This window comes from Triticum urartu, chromosome 3 (assembly GCF_003073215.2).
Source record: "Triticum urartu cultivar G1812 chromosome 3, Tu2.1, whole genome shotgun sequence".
Taxonomy (NCBI): Eukaryota; Viridiplantae; Streptophyta; class Magnoliopsida; order Poales; family Poaceae; genus Triticum; species Triticum urartu.
This window is the reverse complement of record NC_053024.1, coordinates 218,876,598-218,895,799: the sequence shown is the minus strand read 5'-3', so window position 1 is coordinate 218,895,799 and position 19,202 is coordinate 218,876,598. Positions and strand designations below refer to the sequence as shown.

At 49.9% G+C, this 19,202-nt stretch overlaps 1 protein-coding gene across 1 annotated transcript; it reads left to right on the top strand.

Annotated features, from left to right (window-relative positions):
* Positions 1-906: 906 nt before the first annotated feature.
* Positions 907-14,773, top strand: LOC125546786 (E3 ubiquitin-protein ligase SINA-like 10). The gene is made up of 3 exons (XM_048710918.1): positions 907-1,041; positions 1,124-1,453; positions 14,408-14,773. The coding sequence occupies exons 1-3, from the start codon at positions 907-909 to the stop codon at positions 14,771-14,773; spliced, it is 831 nt and encodes a 276-aa protein (XP_048566875.1).
* The last annotated feature ends 4,429 nt before the right edge of the window (positions 14,774-19,202 follow it).

The window sequence follows — 19,202 nt, the reverse complement described above, 5'->3', positions numbered from 1 at the left end:
ATGGCCCTGTTTGGATACTCTAACTCAGTTAGAGGTTAGAGTTAAATTCTAACCCAGAACTAACCCAGAACTAACTCTAAACAAAAAGGTGTTTGGATAGCAGGGTTAGATGGAGCGCGGATACGGTGAGGCGCCTTCACGGGCGGTGCGAAAGGGAGGGAGGGAGAGGACAAGAAGCTTCGAGGAAGTAAGGAGGGATCTGCCTCGGGAAGAGTGAGAGAAAAAGGTGTTTTTTGGTGGTCCCGAGAAGAACTAACCCAAATAAGCACCTCTTGGGTGGGTCAGATTTTTTGGATGAGTTAGATGCATCTAACCCAAACTAACCCTCTGTTTGGATATTTTTGGGTTAGTTGAGTCCAAACTAACCCAAACTAACTCTAACCCGTGGATTCAAATAGGGCCAATGATGGAGTACTACTGCAGTGGAGGAGTACTACAGTATGCCTCTGGCCATCTGACACCGATTGAACTGCTGCATGTCCACGACGTACGGGAGGGAGAGCGTGTAGCGAACGAAAGCTTCTCCTAGTCCTGCCAGCCACCACACTCATGGGCGAGGGAGGGAGGCAGCTTCATTGACTTACTGCTCCTGCCTTTGCGTCCATGATAGGTGGGCCCAATAGGTCGGTGGCCCACCTGTCATGCAGCCAAAGACAACTGCGGTTAAGGCGAGAGGGCGTTGTAGTAACCAAACTTCTCGGTCTTGTACGAGTTGACGCAACACATCAAAGCATTGCACTTGATATATTTCAATAATCTGCGTTTACGGATGCATTAATTACAACGCATGCATGCATGTCGTGACTCTCCTTTTGATACTTGCATGTGTTGATTTAATGCACCTTGAAGTAGTATGCATATGTGACGGTAAAGCTTTGTAATGCCCCGGCCCTAATAAAGCGAGAGATGGTTGTGCACGAGGAGGGCGAGATCATGCAGACGGAACATGACCCGACGATGGAGCTCTCTATGGTCTTGATGGACCTCACCTTGCTCCACTGCCCCTTGTGCCTCCGCCCCTTGAAGCCTCCAGTGTATGAGGTTCGAATACACCTCGTCCATTCGGCTGATCAAGCAAGGTGTAGGTTTCTTGATTGATGTGTTGTTCGATTGATTTGTGCAGTGCAAGGGAGGGCACCTGGCTTGCGCGGACTGCCGCGTCGAGCGCCCCGGGAACCAGCGGCAGTGCCAGAAGTGCGAGCGTGGCGGTGGCTTCGACGTGCGGAACACGGCGGTGGATGCCGTCCTCTCCTCGGTGAGGGTGGAGTGCCCGCATGAAGGCTGTGGGCTCTACGTCACTTACCGCAAGCTCACCGATCACCAAAGCATGTGTCCACTCGCGCCCTGCAAATGCCCTGTGCCCGTCTGCGGCTACGAAGGCCCGCCGCCGGTGCTCTCCCACCACATCAGCACCGTGCATCCCATGCTCGTGCACAAGATCCAGTACGGCAAGGTGATGAGGACATAGCCCTGGGGTAGGGTAATAGGCCTGACCTATACGTCCTACCTAAGGTCCTTGCCCTAGAAGCAAAGAAGTTCAAGAGTAAACAAGGTGGACCCAATAAAGGCGTTGAGCGCAATCCACTCGACCTACCATTCACTCAAAGACTACTTCTTCTTTAAGTCACTCGACTATTCATCCACTCGATCATGTAAAAGACCACTCGACATACAAGAAGACCTAAAGCCATTCTGCACAAGCAACAATCGGGCATTTACTTGTATATTTAATGATCATTCGTAGCACTTTATTACAGACGTTACCTGTAACGCTCTCTCTTTATGAACATTGAACCCTGTGTAACGGAGGGGAGCTGGGGTCCTGGCGCACTCTATATAAGCCACCCCCTCCTCTGGGACAAGGGTTCGCACCCCCTGTAACTCACGCTCATATAATCCAGTCGACCGCCTCCGGGCTCCGAGACATAGGGCTGTTACTTCCTCCGAGAAGGGCCTGAACTCGTAAAACTCGCGTGTACAACTCCACCATAGCTAGGATCTTGCCTCTACATTCCTACCCCCATTCTACTGTCAGACTTAGAACCACGACAGTTGGCGCCCACCTTGGGGCCGGTGTCTTAGCGACTTGTTGGAGAAGTTGCGATTTTTCCAATCCCCATCAACATGGTTTTAGGCGGAGGTTTGGCCGAGGGCCGCGAGATCCGTCTCGGCGCGCTCGTATTCGTCGCCGACGACTCCGCTTGGCTCCAAGAAGCGCCACTTGACGTCGAGGCGCTCCCCGTCCGGCGGGCAACGCACTTTTGCGTGTGCGTCCGTGGCATCCTCCTACGACAGCTGTCAACTCAGTATCGGTCGGCTCCTGTGCTGACCTCCCTCCCTGCAGCCCGCCGGAGCAAACGTTCCGGTCGATCGAGGCTTCAGCGGTGGGTGAGACATGCGGTGGCTCACCAGTCGGCCACCCCCCAAGTCGCGGCAATCGAGCCTGACGAAACTCTATATGGCTTGTTCGACCTGTCGACTGGCTCCATAGAGATTGCATCCGAGTGCGACAACAGCGACCTTGCGGCGGAAGTTTTGATGGTCAATGGACCACACTGTCCTCCTGGCTTCACCCGTGAAGACGGAGACGATGGGGATGGCGATCCGTCGCGTGTTCATGAAGAGTACCACCCCGAACCTTTCTCTTCGCAGTGGAGGGAAGAACTTCGCCGCCGGAACATGGATGCGCTTCACACTCCTATCGTTGGAGAAACCCTTGAGGCCCAGGCCTTGGAGGAGGCGCGCCTGGCCAACTTGGCTGAGCGCACTCGACTGGAGAACCTCCAGCGTGCACTCGACGAGCGTGCTCGGCAGCGTATCCCCGAGTCCAGTTGACGCCAACTTTTTCCGCCTCTGACTCAGGTATACCGAACTCCGATCCAGAATCTCGCAGCTACGGCCCAAATAGCGGAGCCAATTCAACCTTCCCAGTCAGAAGCTGGTCGAGGTTTGGTGCAGATTCGGGCTTTGCTCCGAGCAGCGGGAGAGCAGAATACAATAGTATCTCAGTCGCGGAATAGGATCCATAGCAGATCCGTGGTTGCAGACATAGTCCAGTCGGCTCACAGCCCGAGATCGCCCCCGAGGCGTGAGGGACGTGGGGTCCGACGAGATCAGTACAGAAACCACGAGCAGTATGATCACCGACTCGATCACGATGATCGTCGTCGAGTGCCCACGCCTCCCCCAAGGAGTGGGTCATACGTGCCTCGGCAGCATGATGATAGACGTCCTCACAATGGTGGGCGAAGGATTCCAGTCGACCCCAGGGAACCGGGCTTTGATGCGAGATCTATTCTCGTTCAGGGTCTGGTCGACAGAAACAGAGCTCACAAAGAATGCCATGACCGAGATTTTCCAACCAGCAGCAGAGTGCATGTCTCAGGTCCAGAGTGCTTCAGCAGAGCCATCAGGGCTGCGGTGATTCCTCCCTACTTCGGGTTGGTGATTGGAGTCAGTAAGTTCACTGGTGAGTCCAAGCCTGACACTTGGCTTGAGGATTACCGAGTGGCTATATAAATTGGTGGTGGCAACGATGAAGTTGCCATGAAGCATCTCCCTTTGATGTTAGAGGGCTCGGCCAGAGCGTGGCTGAATCAGTTAGCGCCTGGTAGTATTTATACTTGGGAAGATCTTGCCCGAGTATTTGTCAGAACATTTGAAGGTACTTGCAAACGGCCAGCAGGGCTGACAGAATTACAGTGTTGCGTTCAGAAACCGAATGAAACTCTGAGAGATTATATCCAGAGATGGATCACATTACACCATACAGTGGAGAATGTGTCAGATCACCAAGCAATTTGTGCCTTCAAAGAAGGCGTTAAGTATCGGGAATTGAATCTGAAATTCGGTCGGACAGGAGATATGACTCTGACTCGGATGATGGAGATTGCCACCAAATACGCCAATGGTGAAGAGGAAGACCGACTCCGGAGTGGCAAGCACAAAACAGTCGCCCACGAAACCGGAGGTGGGAACTCCAGTCGGAAGCAGAAGAGCAAAGCCGAGCTAGCTGCTCCTGGAGAAGCCTTAGCCGTGACTCAAGAAAAGTTCAAAGGGAAACCCAAAGGACCGTGGAACCCCAAGAAAGTAAAAGATCAAGATGTAAATGATGTGCTAGATTTACCATGCCACATTCACACCAAGAAAGATGAAGAGGGTAATTTCATTTACCCGAAGCATACCACTCGACAGTGTCGACTCCTAATCCAGCAATTCCGAGAGAAACAACCCAAGGAAAAGGAGAGGGAAGTGGACAAAGTTGAGGATGAGGAAGAGGACGATGATGGTTACCCCCACGTCAATTCCACTCTGATGATTTTCGCTGATGTTGAGAGTAAGAGTCGACTGAAAGTCATCAACAAAGAAGTGAACATGGTCGCTCCAGTGACACCCAGTTATTTGAAGTGGTCTCAGACTGCCATTACATTCGACCAGTCCGATCACCCAGCGCACATAGCCACCCCTGGGAGGCAAGCGCTGGTGGTTAATCAAGAAGTCAAAGGCACTCGATTGACTAAGGTTCTGATGGATGGTGGCAGTGGTCTGAATATACTGTATGCAGAGACGTTGAAAGGAATGGGCATTCCGATGTCCAGACTCAGTGAAAGCAATATGAGTTTCCATGGAGTTATTCCTGGCAAGAAGGCTGTGTCACTCGGCCAGATCGCCCTTGATGTACTTTTCGGTGATTCCAAGAATTACCACAAAGAAAAGTTGACATTTGAAGTTGTGGATTTCCAGAGTGCTTATCATGCTATTCTGGACATGCCAGCTTATGCACGTTTTATGGATCGGCCATGTTACGTGTACCTCAAATTGAAGATGCCTGGTCCTAAAGGGGTGATCACTATCACTGGCAATCGAAAGAAGGCAGAAGAGTGCTTCCAGAAGGGCTCAAAGATCACCGATGCACAGATGGCAGTAGTGGAGTTGCAGGAGTATCAAAAAAATGCAGATCCGAGTGATTTGTTGCGAGCTAAGAAGCCTGCCATAGATTCAGCATTCCAGTCGTCTGGTGAAACGAAGCCGATTCATATTCACCCAACGGATCCCAATGCTGCTCCGACTCACATTTCAACAACGCTGGACTCCAAATAGGAAGAAGCGCTCATCCAGTTCCTCCGTGAGAACTGGGACATCTTTGCATGGAAACCTTCTGACATGCCAAGTGTTCCCAGGGGACTGGCTGAGCATCGTTTGCGAGTCGACCCAAAGGTGAAACCAGTCAAAGAACATCTTCAACGGTCCGCTGTACAGAAGAGAAAGGCAATCGGTGAAGAAGTGGCTCGGCTTCTAGCAGTTGAGTTTATCCGAGATATTTACCACTCTGACTGGTTAGCTAATGTTGTCATGGTCCCAAAGAAGGACGACTCACTTTGCATGTGCATTGACTTCAAACATATCAATCGGGCCTGCCCGAAAGATCACTTTCCTCTCCCTCGCATCGACCAAATAGTCGACTCGACTCCGAGGTGTGAGCGTTTGTCCTTTTTGGACGCTTATTCCGGGTATCATCAGATCCGTCTGTATGGACCCGATGAGATAAAAACAGCTTTCATCACCCCATTTGGGTGCTTCTGTTATTTCACTATGCCATTCGGCTTGAAGAACGCTGGAGCCACATTCATGCAGATGATTTAGAAGTGTTTACTCACTCAGATCAGTCGGAATGTGGAAGCATACATGGATGACATTGTGGTCAAGTCACGTAAAGGTTCCGACCTACTGGCTGACCTTGCTGAAACCTTTGCCAACCTTAGAAGGTATGATATCAAGCTTAATCCATCAAAGTGCATGTTTGGAGTTCGAGGCGGAAAATTACTCGGTTTTCTCGTTTCCGAACGAGGGATCGACGCTAACCCAGAGAAAGTGGGTGCCATACTCCGGATGAAATGCCCTGTGCGTGTGCATGATGTCCAGAAGCTTACTGGTTGTTTGGCCGCCCTAAGTTGATTCATTTCTCACCTCGGTGAAAAGGTACTGCCTCTTTACCAACTGATGAAGAAGTCAGATAAGTTCGAGTGGAATCCTGAAGCTGATGCAACATTTGCAGAGCTTAAAGCCCTGCTTTCCACCCAACTGGTGCTTGCTGCTCCAACCAGCAAAGAGCCTTTACTGCTTTACATTGCATCCATTGGACAAGTCATCAGTACAGTACTTACGGTCGAGCGGGAAGAAGAAGGAAAAGCTTACAAAGTTCAGCGCCCAATATACTATGTCTCTAAAGTTTTGACTCCATCAAAGCAAAGATATCCACATTATTAGAAGCTTGTTTATGGGATTTATATGACTACGAAGAAAGTTGCACATTACTTCTCTGACCACTCCATTATAGTCGTCAGCGACACTCCATTACCAGAGATTCTGAACAACAGAGATACAACTGGTCGAGTGGCAAAGTGGGCGATTGAACTCCTTCCCTTAGATATCAAGTTCGAGGCAAAGAAAGCTATCAAGTCCCAAGCAATAGCGGATTTCCTCGCCGAGTGGATCGAACAGCAACTGCCGACTCAAGTTCACTCGGAGCACTGGACCATGTTCTTTGATGGTTCCAAGATGCTGAATGGTTCCGGCGCTGGGGTAGTACTGGTATCCCCCCGAGGAGACAAGCTCAGATATGTCCTCCAGATTCACTTTGATTCCTCCAATAACGAAGCAGAATATGAAGCACTCTTGTATGGGTTACGTATGGCCATCTCACTCGGCGTCCGTCGCCTCATGGTCTATGGCGACTCAGATTTGGTAGTCAATCAAGTGATGAAGGAGTGGGACGTCAGAAGCCCAGCCATGACTGGCTACTGCAACGCGGTGAGGAAGTTGGAAAATAAGTTTGAGGGGTTAGAGCTCCATCATATACCCCGACTGAAAAATCAAGCAGCCGATGATTTAGCAAAGATAGGCTACAAGAGAGAAGCCATTCCCAGTAATGTGTTCCTGGAGCATATTCATGCCCCTTCAGTCCAAGAAGATCCCTTCACTTAAGAGCCCCCACAGCCAAAGAGTGCCACCGATCCGACTGAAGTCGAGATTCCAGCCGTGGTCGACCTAATCATGGATATTTTGTGTATTACTCCTGACTGGACAGTGTCGTACATTGCGTATATCCTTAGGAAGGAACTCCCAGAGGATGAAGAAGAGGCCCGACAGATCGTCCATCGATCCAAAGCCTTTACTGTGATAAGAGGACAGCTATTCAGGAAAAGTGTAACCGGAGTCAGCCAGAAATGCATAACCCCGGAAGAAGGTCTAGCGATCCTCAACGACATCCACTCGGGGACCTGTGGCCACCTTGTGTCCTCTAGGACCATTGTGGCTAAAGCATACCGAGCTAGATTTTATTGGCCATGAGCAAATGAAATGGCGAAAGATATAGTCGACAGATGTGAAGGCTGCCAGTTTTACTCCAATATGTCCCACAAACCTGCGTCAGCCCTAAAGACCATTCCACTTGTCTGGCCCTTTGCTGTTTGGGGATTATATATGGTTGGACCGCTGAGGACTGGTAGGAGCGGCTTCACTCAGGTGCTTGTAGTAGTCGACAAGTTCACCAAGTGGATTGAAGCCAAGCCTATCAAGAATCTGGAAACTAGTATTGCCGTCAGCTTCATCAGAGAATTAACGTTCAAATATGGAGTTCCACACATCATCATCACTGACAATGGATTGAACTTCGATTCAGATGAGTTCAGAGCCTTCTGCGCCTCCCAAGGCACACGAGTCGACTATGCTTCAGTCGCCCATCCCCAGTCGAATGGACAAGCAGAGAGAGCAAATGGCCTGATTCTCAAAGGATTGAAACCCCGACTGATGCGAGACCTCAAGCATGTAGCGGGCGCCTGGGTTGATGAACTTCCATCAGTTCTTTGGGGATTGAGGACAGCTCCCAATCGGTCGACTGGCCGAACTCCATTCTTCTTGGTCTACGGAGCTGAAGCTGTTCTACCGAGTGACTTGCTTCATAATGCACCACGAGTCGAGCTCTTCTCTGAAGATGAAGCAGAGCAAGCTCGGCAGGACGCAGTCGACCTCCTAGAGGAGGAAAGAGAGATGGCCTTGATCCGGTCGACCATTTATCAGCAAGACTTGCGTCGATTCCACGCCAGAAATGTGAAAGGTCGAGCCTTTCAAGAGGGAGACTTGGTTCTTCGAGTGGATCAGCAGAAACCACACAAGCTCGCTCCTGCTTGGGAAGGCCCCTTCATTGTCACCAAAGTGCTCCACAACGGAGCATACCACCTTTACAATGTCGAGCATAAGAAGGACGAGCCACGGGCTTGGAATGCGGAGTTGCTCCGCCCCTTTTACACTTAAGTACTCATCCGAATAAAATGTAATAAGAAATACCTTTGTAATTTGCTTATCAAAGACAAGAGCTTTATAGTCCTCGTAAACGATTGTTGTTGCTTTTATTTGCATCTGAAATCCCCCAGTGGGTGACTTAGCTGCAAATCCGTTTCGCCTAACTTTAAAAGAAAATCCTACCGAGTGGTGAGCAAGCCTCCCACTCGGAGGCTTAGCCGCGAATCTGTTTCACCTAAGTTTAAAATATCCTACCAAGTGGTGAGCAACCCTCCCACTCGAGGGCTTAGCTGCAGTCCAGTACTCGCCTAAATTTGTAAAATCCTACCGAGTGGTGAGCAAGCCTCCCACTCGGAGGCATAGCTGCAATCCAGTACTCGCCTAAGTTTAAAAGAAAATCCTACCGAGTGGTGAGCAAGCCTCCCACTCGAAGGCTTAGCTGCAGTCCAGTACTCGCCTAAGTTTAAAAAATCCTACCGAGTGGTGAGCAACCCTCCCACTCGGGGGGCTTAGCTGCAGTCCAGTACTCGCCTAAGTTTAAAAAATCCTACCGAGTGGTGAGCAACCCTCCCACTCGGGGGGCTTAGTTGCAGTCCAGTACTCTCCTAAGTTTAAAAAATCCTACCGAGTGGTGAGCAACCCTCCCACTCGGGGGCTTAGCTGCAGTCCAGTTCTCACCTAAGTTTGTAAAATCCTACCGAGTGGTGAGCAACCCTCCCACTCGGGGGCTTAGCTGCAGTCCAGTACTCACCTAAGTTTATAAAATCCTACCGAGTGGTGAGCAACCCTCCCACTCGGAGGCTTAGCTGCAGTCCAGTACTCGCCTAAGGTTAAAAAATCTTACCGAGTGGTGAGCAACCCTCCCACTCGGGGGGCTTAGGTGCAGTCCAGTACTCGCCTAAGTTTAAAAAATCCGTCCTTATCCGCAAGAACGACGAGGTGCAGGTCGACTGCAACCTTCTCCTTCGGAACTGCGCCACAAATACAACGTGTGCTCCATCACCATCCGCAAGGACGACGAGGTGCAGGTCGACTGCAACCTTCTCCTTCGGAACTGCGCCACAAATACAACGTGTGCTCCATCACCATCTGCAAGGATGACGAGGTGCAGGTCGACTACAACCTTCTCCTTTGGAGCTGCGCCACAAGTACAACATACGCTCCATCCCTATCTATAAGGGCGACGAGGTGCAGGTCGACCGCGACCTTCTTCTCCGAGCTACGCCACAAATACAACATGCACTCCATCAAAAGTATTCGAGCATCAAGCCCGAAGGAGTTTAACGGTTACACAATCACTCGGCATTCCGAGGCAAATAAAGGTGGACATAACGTTTTTCAGTCACGCGTCAGGAGAAGGACTGGCTGGGTCGCAGAAACTGTCAAGGTCTATGCTATCTGCAATGCGAGTGGCGGCTTCAAGGAAAGTGTCCATGAAGGACTGGAAAGTGTGTCTCTTGGTGTTAGCATCCTTGAGTTCTGCCAGCTTGTCTTCTTTGACGTCTTTGCAGTGCACTCGGACCAGGGACAACGCGACATCAGTGCCACAGCAAGCGGATGACTTCTTCCATTCTTGCACTCGGTCGGGGATTTGATTCAGTCGAGCCATCAGGGACTCGAGATCTTGGGACAGTTCTGCCTGAGGCCAGAGTTCAGCATCAACCCGAGTCATCGCCGCTTTCAGGCGGGCAAGATAAGTAACCGCGCTGTCCATGCGAGATTCCAACCGTAGCACATTCATCGCAACATCATCCTTGACTGGACAGTTTATGGAGTCCAGTTTCGCTTCAAAGTCTTGACAAAACTCTGCACAGTTGAGTGAATGGTGAGTCGATGATATAATTAGACTTGACAGTCGACAGAAACAAGTCAGTCAACCATCAGTACCTTCAAGGTTTAAGACCATCTTCGCAGCAAGCTGGCCCAGATAAGAGTCCAACTTGCCCTTCTTAACTTTGAGGCTCCCAAGCTCGTCAGTCAGCTTGTCCTTGTCCTTCTTCAGTCGCTCGACCTCCCGATTGGCATCAGAAACAGCAGTCTTCAGTTTGGAATTCTCTTCTTCTAGCTTGCCGACCGAAGCAAGCTTCTTGTCGGCAAGCACAGTTTTCTCTCACGCTTCCTTCTGTGCAGCAGCAAGATCCAGATCCTTCTTCTCCAAACTCCGCTTCATTTTCTCTAAAGAAATAACACTCTTCAGACGGGCTTGGAGTTGACGGTTTTCACTATGTACATCTGCTCGAGTGGAGTCACTCGGTTAAAAAAACGGAAAGGAAAAGTGTCAGCAACAGTAAGATAAACAGTTCATGATCGGTTACCTCCCATGGCAGCTACTTCATCATGAGCAGTCTTGAGATTCTTTTTGGCCAGTTCCAAATCAAGGTTGAGGCTGATTTGTTGCTGGTTCAGTGTAGAGAGTTGAGCACCGAGATCACAAGATTTCTGCGGCCAACATGTAAGACTTGTCAGTCGATTGAAACGAAAGACATCACTGTGACAGCTACTCCAAGACTACCATCAAAAAAAGAAGAGAGGTTCAGATTCTTAGACCACAGTCGACTGCCCGTAGTCAACTATGGTCTTGGGGACTACACCCAGTTGGTGCACTTAGTGTGCCCCCACTGGTTTTAATTCCACTCGGCATGGTCCGCCCAGCGCGAGTTGTAAAAAAGAAAGTTCAGATTCTCAGACCACAGTCGACTGCCCGCGGTCAACTATGGTCTCGGGGACTACACCTAGTGGGTGCACTCAGAGTGCCCCCACTAGTTCAAAGATTCAGCTTGAGTCGATCCAAAGTAACTTATACAATTTCAAAACAGCCACACCCCAGTGGGTGATCAGACGAGAAATACGACCAACTAACCAGGACATTGGTTTGCAGAGCAGCTCGGCGTTGAAGGCCACCTGGCTGGCCTCATGCACCACTTTCATTTGCCCCATCACAAGATTTAACTAAAGAAGAGCTTCCTTGGCAGCAGTCGATGGGTCGTCCGGAGTCTGATATGCAGTAAAAAGCGATGCTGGCAGAGCAGTCGAAGCAGCTATAGGATCTGAAGCATGGAGTTGTATTGGGGAAGCAGAAGTCTGAGCAGCTGATCCTGATGGACAACCAGTTGACAGCGGGACAGTGAAGGTGATGTTGGTTCGAGCCGGATCTGTCGATTGCTCGACTGCCGCCCCAGGCGTCACGGTCGACTGAAGAACCTAGACCTCAGGCGCTTTCCCGCCCAGGTCCTTGTCTTTCCTCCTCCTCCCCCTCAGTGGTACTTCTTCTTCATCATCCGGGAGCACAACAACGTCCCGTGGAACTACAATAAACAGAGAAAGTCGTACAGATAGCTGACAAACAATCCAGTCGTCCAAATAAATTCGAATCGGGTAGACTTACTGGCTTTGGAGGTAGCTGCGTCGTCGGTTTCCTTGTCGACCGGATTCTTGTCAATTTCCATGTCAGTCGCAGCGGAGGTCGGGCTGTAAAGGTTCATCATCCACTCAGTCAGAACAAAAAAGTCAGTCGGAACAAGAAAATACAGCAAGAACATTTACCCAGAAGCAACATGAACGTCCATCTTGATTCTAGGCAAGGTCTTCTGAGCCTTCGAAGGATTGACCTTGGGCTGCTTGGTGACCTTCTCAGCCAATTCTGGAGTCGGAGACCGAGCGCATTTTTGAGATGGAGCACTCGACACCACAGCTTTACCGCACCTGCCCACGGGATCATGGTGCTGCTTGGTTCGACGTTCAGAACGAGGCGGTGAGTCAGCTACTTCCTCATTGCCCGACTCATCACTCTCATCTTCATCATCGTCGGCTGGTGACTCCCACTCGCCGCTCTCCTCCGCACTGTCCTCGCCCTCTTGGTCTTGCTCCAGAGCTTGTTCACCATTGGGCATTGAATACATCTCCGTGTAAATCTACAAAACAAGGAGCCGACTGCAAGTCAGTCGGATCAACAAACAGTCGGAAAACACGTCTAAAAGCTCGGTTGAAATGGCCAAACCTTGTCTGGTTGGTTTCTGTCGCTGAAAGGGTTAACTCTCCTGGCGCCCCTGGGGTTGTCCTTGTTCCCGGTGATACCCCTCAGCCACTCGGCCACTGTTTTGGCCGCCACCTCCTCCGGATGAACCCGAGCGGTGTCACCAGCCCCGGAGTACATCCACATGGAGTGGTCACGAGCTTGGAGTGGTTGGAGGCGCCGACCGAGGAACACCTCTAGTAGATCCGTGCCAGTGACACCTTCGTTGATCAACTGAACCACTCTCTCGACGAGCATGCCTGTCTCCGCCTTCTCCACGGCAGTCACTTTCAACGAAGATGGTGTTTGAACATGATCAAAAGAGAAAGGGGGAAGTCCAGTCGACTGGCCTGGTGTCACGATGTCCTGGCGGTAGAACCAGGTCGAATGCCAGCCCCTGACCGACTCCGGAAGAGTCATCGAGGGAAAAGAACTTATTTTCCTCTTCTGAATACCCAGACCCCCACACATCTGGATAACATGGGTTTTCTCGTCGTTCGAGTTCACTTTCTTCACTGTTTGGGAGCTTGAAAAGACCCCAGTGTGATCGACACCCTAGGAAATTCTCGCACATGGATACAAACGCGGCAAGATACGTGATGATGTTGGGAGTAAAATGATGGAGTTGGGCCCCAAAGAAATTCAAGAAGCCCCGAAAGAAGGGGTGTGGAGGAAGAGAGAAGCCGCGGTCGACATGGGTGGCGAGCAGAACGCACTCACCCGGTTGCGGCTGCGGTTCCGTTTCCCCCTCCGGCAGCCGCGCAGACTCGTGGACGGTCAGCCCTAACTCGGCCATATCGTCCAAGTCCTCCTGTCAAAGTGAAGATCGGATCCAATCTCCCTGGATCCAACCCGGCGGCAGCCCCGAGTGCGATGAAGACCCCTGATTCGTCTTCCTGCTTTTCGCCGCCCCCGTCGCCTTCTTCGCGCGTTCCAGCGCCGCCGTTTTCTCCTTCCCCATGGCGGCGGAGCGGTGGTGTCGAGAGTGGAGAAGCCGGATGGGGTGAAGGAGCAAGAGGAAGAAGAAGGAGAATGGGCACGCATAGTGCAGACGCCTCGGTCTCGCCGCTTTTAAAGGCCCACTTCCGAGTGGATGACGCGTGGGTCTGGGCAATCCTGTCAAATCCCTCAAACAGTCACGCACGGGATACGTGGCGAAAAAGGTGGCGCGGAAATCAAAACGCCCTGTCTATCCACTCCGCTTACCACAACATGTTCCGTCTGGCGCGCTCCTACCGAAATTTCGAATCCCGCGAAATCCGGGATCCTCGGCAATTGATCACGCCAAAGATTTCGCATCAAAGATGACACTCGACATGCGATGTTATAAAAACCAATCGGTAATTGTTGAATCGATCAAGGCAACTGAAACGAAGCCGAAAGTTCCAACACTGGCCTCCATTCAGAGATGAATTCTTGAGAAAGGCAAGAGTCAAGGCAAGATCAACTTCAACCTTCTTTTCACACAGACCTCAATCCATTCGGGGGCTAATGATGAGGACATAGACCTGGGGTAGGGTAATAGGCCTGACCTATACGTCCTACCTAAGGTCCTTGCCCTAGAAGCAAAGAAGTTTAAGAGTAAACAAGGTGGACCCAATAAAGGCGTCGAGCACAATCCACTCGACCTACCATTCACTCGGAGACTACTTCTTCTTTAAGTCACTCGACTATTCAACCACTCGACCATGTAAAAGACCACTCGACGTACAAGAAGACCTAAAGCCGTTCTGCACAAGCAACGGACGGGCATTTACTCGTATATTTAATGATCATTCATAGCACTTTATTACAGACATTACCTGTAACGCTCTCTCTTTATGAACATTGAACCCTGTGTAACGGAGGGGAGCTGGGGTCCTATCACACTCTATATAAGCCACCCCCTCCTCTGGGAGAAGGGTTCGCACCCCCTGTAACTCACACGCATACAATCTAGTCGACCGCCTCCGGGCTCCGAGATGTAGGGCTATTACTCCCTCCGAGAAGGGCCTGAACTCGTAAAACTCGCATGTACAACTCCTCCATAGCTAGGATCTTGCCTATACATTCCTACCCCCCATTCTACTGTCAGACTTAGAACCACGACACAAGGCGCTCCAGCTGCAAGTGCCACTGTCGGAGCCACGGCTCTTGCTGTTCGCGAAGGAGGACGGCCGTGTGTTTTTCTTGGTCGGCGGCATGCTCGACATCGGCGCGCCTATCGCCGTGTCGGTCGTCTGCATCAGAGCGGGGGCGTCCCCACTGCCGCACTACGTGGCCAAGCTGTGGGCGAATGGCCCACCAGGGGAGCCCAAAGGTAGGACCGACGCCATCAAGGTGGAAATGGAGGTGACAAGCAGCAGGGATCCCGGGGACGTCGCCGTGCAGGAGCTGACCTTCTTCATAGTTCTGTCCAAGCTGCTGGTCGGGGCTAAGCTGGTGTCCCTCCACATTCAGATTGACAAGCTCACGTCCTAAATGATTCTACAGTGCCTTCTGTTTAACTTTGTAATATGCTAATATAGGGGTTAGCTCGGTCTACTTTAGCTTAAGAGATGGTGGGTTTTGGTGGCGATGCAGCAATTACCTCGACATCAGATCAGCAGTGAAAGTATTCAAACACTCGAATGGATATTTTGTGTCTGTTGGATATAAAGATCCTTTGGGTAAGAAGTAACGGCTTATATGCTTTTTTTCGAAACGGAATAGAATTTTTGTTGACATGCACTAATATTTTCGAAATGGACGTCGGGCTGTAGCTAGAAGGGCGGTTGGGACGCAGCATCGGCCCATACCGCGGTGACCCCCGATTGGGACGCACTGACTGTGGATTTTCTCCCTTGCCGATGTCGACCGCGTCTATGCAGAACATTGTTCCCTTCCCCCAGCTGCGGGATCAGGCCGGATATGTGACCAGCGGTGTGGCCACCGTCGTTCTATGCTTGTGAAGAGAGCAACCCAAGCAAATCAGGCTTGTAACTTAGGCTCCTGCTAGTGTATATATAGTGGTTTTCTTTTTTTCTCCATATCAACCATTTTATATTGCGTACGTGTCACTGAAGAGTGAAATGATGGTTGCTTCTTCCGACTAACTTACTGTGTGATTTGACTGCTCCTTTAGTGGCCCCTACAAATACCCCCCTACGTGTATGCAAAAGTCACACGTACACATGGACGCAAAAACACGCGCGACGCCCTAATGCATGCATGTCCGAGCACACGACGGAACACACACGATCACGCTCAAGTGCTCAACCTACACGTGCATGCACACACATACTCAGCCAGGGTGAGCTAGTGACCGTATAAACACAGGAAAATGTATATATTAAGCGAAATGAGTGTATTATGAAGTCTACTGACCGTATTTTTACAAATATACAGTGACAGACAGTGTATTTATCTCATTTGAAATTAAGCCATGTTAACCGGAGAGGAGGCAGTATGGACTAGCATTACTTTGATGTATCCCGTCAACTTGCCGAACGAGGAGAAGCTTGCAGGACGGGAGAAGCTTGCGCGCGGTGGCTTCCAGGACAAGGAGAAACTTTTGACTAATGCAAGCTGTCCTTCGCTCAGGTGGTGGACGTGCAACAATTAATTAGGTGTCAGATTGCCAGAAGCATACACTATACTAGTAGTACTATTATTGTTGCACTTCCCGAAGAGGCGAACAGCCAAGCACAAAGTTTACTAGTACTACTACTACTACTACTACTACTACTACTACTACTACTACTACTACTACTACTACTACTACTACTACTACTACTACTACTATATTCTATAGAGGTAGTACTAGGAACCGGATGGAGGAGCTTCTGCACTCTTATTATATTTTTAAAATGTGATAAAGCAATATTCAACACATTTGGTTCTCTTCAAGGGTTCTCGCATGCGATAATGGAAGTTGATTGCATGGAACATTCACCACAATTCTCGCTTAATTCTGGCTCATATCCTGTTACAAATAGGAGCGCTCAGTAATATTTCCTCTTTTTTTGTTATCCAACATGTAAACAGGTCAGCAAACCTTGCGGCGCATCTTTGTGCGAACCGTGCTTGCTGCACTTTGAATGTGGCCGAGAGCTGGCTTGATGAAACACCTGGCTTCCTACTTCTTTTTTGCGGGGTACCTCGCTTCCTAGTGACCAGTATCTTGGCTGATCGTCCTAAGAATGCTTATATATGAATAAAGCTCTCTCATTTACCCGCAAAAAAGATTAAGCCATATTAACCGAAAAGGAGGGAGTATGGACTAGTACTACTTGTTGGTGTGTCCCGTCAACTCGGAGAATGAGGAGAAACTTGCAGGACAAGGTGAAGCTCGCTTATGCCTTTTGACTAATGCAACGTACCCTCGCCCAGGCGGTGGACATGCATCAGTTCATTCGGTGTCAGATTGCCAGAGGCATACACTGTAGTACCGAACATGCGGAGTACCATCATTGTTCGACTTCACGAAGAGGTGAAGAGCCAAGCGCAAGGTTTAGTAGTACGAGTATTAATACTACTAGAACCACATGGTGGAGCCTTTGTACTCTTATTTTTCTTAATCTTTGATAAAGTACACATTTATTCCGAAGAAGGGTGGAAAAAGGCAGCCCAACATGTAATGATGATATCAATCAACCATGCTCAAATATATCTTGGCCTCCGTGCGAGCCCGTCTGTCGCTACACGCGTTCAAATTAGCACGTGGGCTGCCATTTCATACAGAAATGAGCTCCACCGTGTACCCACTCGGGTGTGGCTGGGCACGAAGCGTGAGTACGTGTGCACAGTGCACCTATTCTTTTCTTGTATACGTACACCACCTACGTGGGGTTGTGTGAGAGAGATACAAACATAGAGAGATATAGTGTGTGGGTTCGTGAGAGTTTTTTTAGGGGAGGGGGGGTCAATCAAAAATGTAACATATGCAATGTGTGTGAAATAAAGTCCTGGATATATCATATATATAGAGGGGGCGATCCACGAGAAGAGAGTGGAGGTATCATCGACTTGAGGTGTCCAAAGAATCGAAGAGAGGGATGATGATGTGTGTGTGTGTGCGCACGCGGTTGATAAAGAGTGCCATCGAATTTGTGTGTGCCCACGTCAAAGATATAGAGTGGCTGGCCTACTAGAACGAGAGAGGGGACATGTGTGGTTTGTCTCTGTGGCATGGATACCTACCTACAACGCTTGACTATCGGTGTGTGGTGGTGGGGGGGAGGCCTAATTAACTATAGAGGTACAATGGCTGGTATATGTGTGGAGGAGGAGAGAGGCCTACCTCATGTATTAAGGGAGATCGATCTACCTCATGTATTAAGGGATATCGATCGGCATCCATGCATATGTGTAGGAGAGGAATAAGGTTGGGAGAGAGATGGAGCTAGAGTGTTGGAGGGGGTGGTAGTGAAGTTGCTTCTAACAAATGGTGGGATAGGCTTGCTAGACAACCGGAGGGCACACCTGCAATATCAATAAGAGAGGGGATGGCTGCTTGTCTGTGCACGTGCATGTGAGAGACGGGTTAGGAGGCATGCACGAATGATGAGGGGGGAAAGATATGGCTGTGGTAAGCAGACATAACTACATAGGAAGATCAATCGTCCTTTGTCAGAGAAAGGAGAGACATAACTTGTGAGGTACGTCGATCGATGGGGGGGATAGTTAAAGTCGACCTAGGTATATGTTGGGAGATCGATCGGTATACATCCATGTGTGCGTTAGAAGCAAATGAGGCACGGGGAGAAGGATAGAGAGAGAGAGAGGGATGCATCTAGGAGGTGGTGCGAGAGTCATACTATATCGAGGGGGAAGGAGTGTGCGAGTACGAGATCGATGAAAAGAGTGGTGGAAGTGAGGCATGGACAAGAGAAGAGGGGAAGCTTGTGTTTGTGCTAGGCACACCTGGCTAGAGAGGCATATCGATCGATGTGTGCCGTAAAGAAGGAGCTGGGGGGGGGGGGCTACACACACCGTGGGTGAACGACCTAAAGTGAAAAGATGAATTTGCACGATGGAGCTAGAGAATGCTGAGGAAGGGTGAGAGAGGGCGTCTGCATGCACGAGAGAAAGTTAGCGCTAGCTAGTGATACGCCTCCAACGTATCTATAATTTTTGATTGCTCCATGCTATATTATCTACTGTTTTGGACTATATTGGGCTTTATTTTCCACGTTTATATTATTTTTGGGACTAACCTATTAACCGGAGGCCCAACCCAGAATTGCTGTTTTTTTGCCTATTTCAGTGTTTCGGATAAACAGAATATCAAATGGAGTCCAAATGGAATAAAATCTTTGGGAACGTGATTTTCTCACCGAACGTGATCCATGAGACTTGGACCCTGCTCTAAGGAACAAAAGAGGCGGTCACGAGGGTGGGGGGCGCGCCCCCTAGGGCGCGCCCCCTATCTCGTGGGCCCCTCGTTGCTCCTCTGGCGTACTTCTTCCTCCTATATATACACACGTACCCCCAAACGATCAGAGGAGGAGCTGAAAACCTAATTCCACCGCCGCAACTTTCTGTATCCATGAGATCCCATCTTGGGGCCTGTTCCGGAGCTCCGCTGGAAGAGGGCCGTCATCACAGAGGGCTTCTACATCATCATAGCCTCTCCGATGAAGTGTGAGTAGTTTACCTCAGACCTTCGGGTCCATAGTTAGTAGCTAGGTGGCTTCTTATCTCTCTTTGAATCTCAATACAAAGTTCTCCCCCTCTCTTGTGGAGATCTATTCGATGTAATCTTCTTTTTACGGTGTGTTTGTTGAGACCGATGAATTGTGGTTTATGATCAAGTCTATCTATGAATAATATTTGAATCTTCTCTGAATTCTTTTATGTATGATTGGTTATCTTTGCAAGTCTCTTCGAATTATCCGTTTGGTTTGGCCAACTAGATTGGTAGTTCTTG

What these genes read in the sequence shown, in the direction of transcription:
- LOC125546786 (XM_048710918.1), top strand. Translation starts at nt 907, where the DNA reads ATGGTTGTGCACGAGGAGGGCGAGATCATGCAGACGGAACATGACCCG. An exon ending in TGAAGCCTCCAGTGTATGAG is followed by an intron (nt 1,042 to 1,123) that starts GTTCGAATACAC and finishes TGATTTGTGCAG; the next exon opens with TGCAAGGGAGGGCACCTGGC. An exon ending in ACAAGATCCAGTACGGCAAG is followed by an intron (nt 1,454 to 14,407) that starts GTGATGAGGACA and finishes CCACGACACAAG; the next exon opens with GCGCTCCAGCTGCAAGTGCC.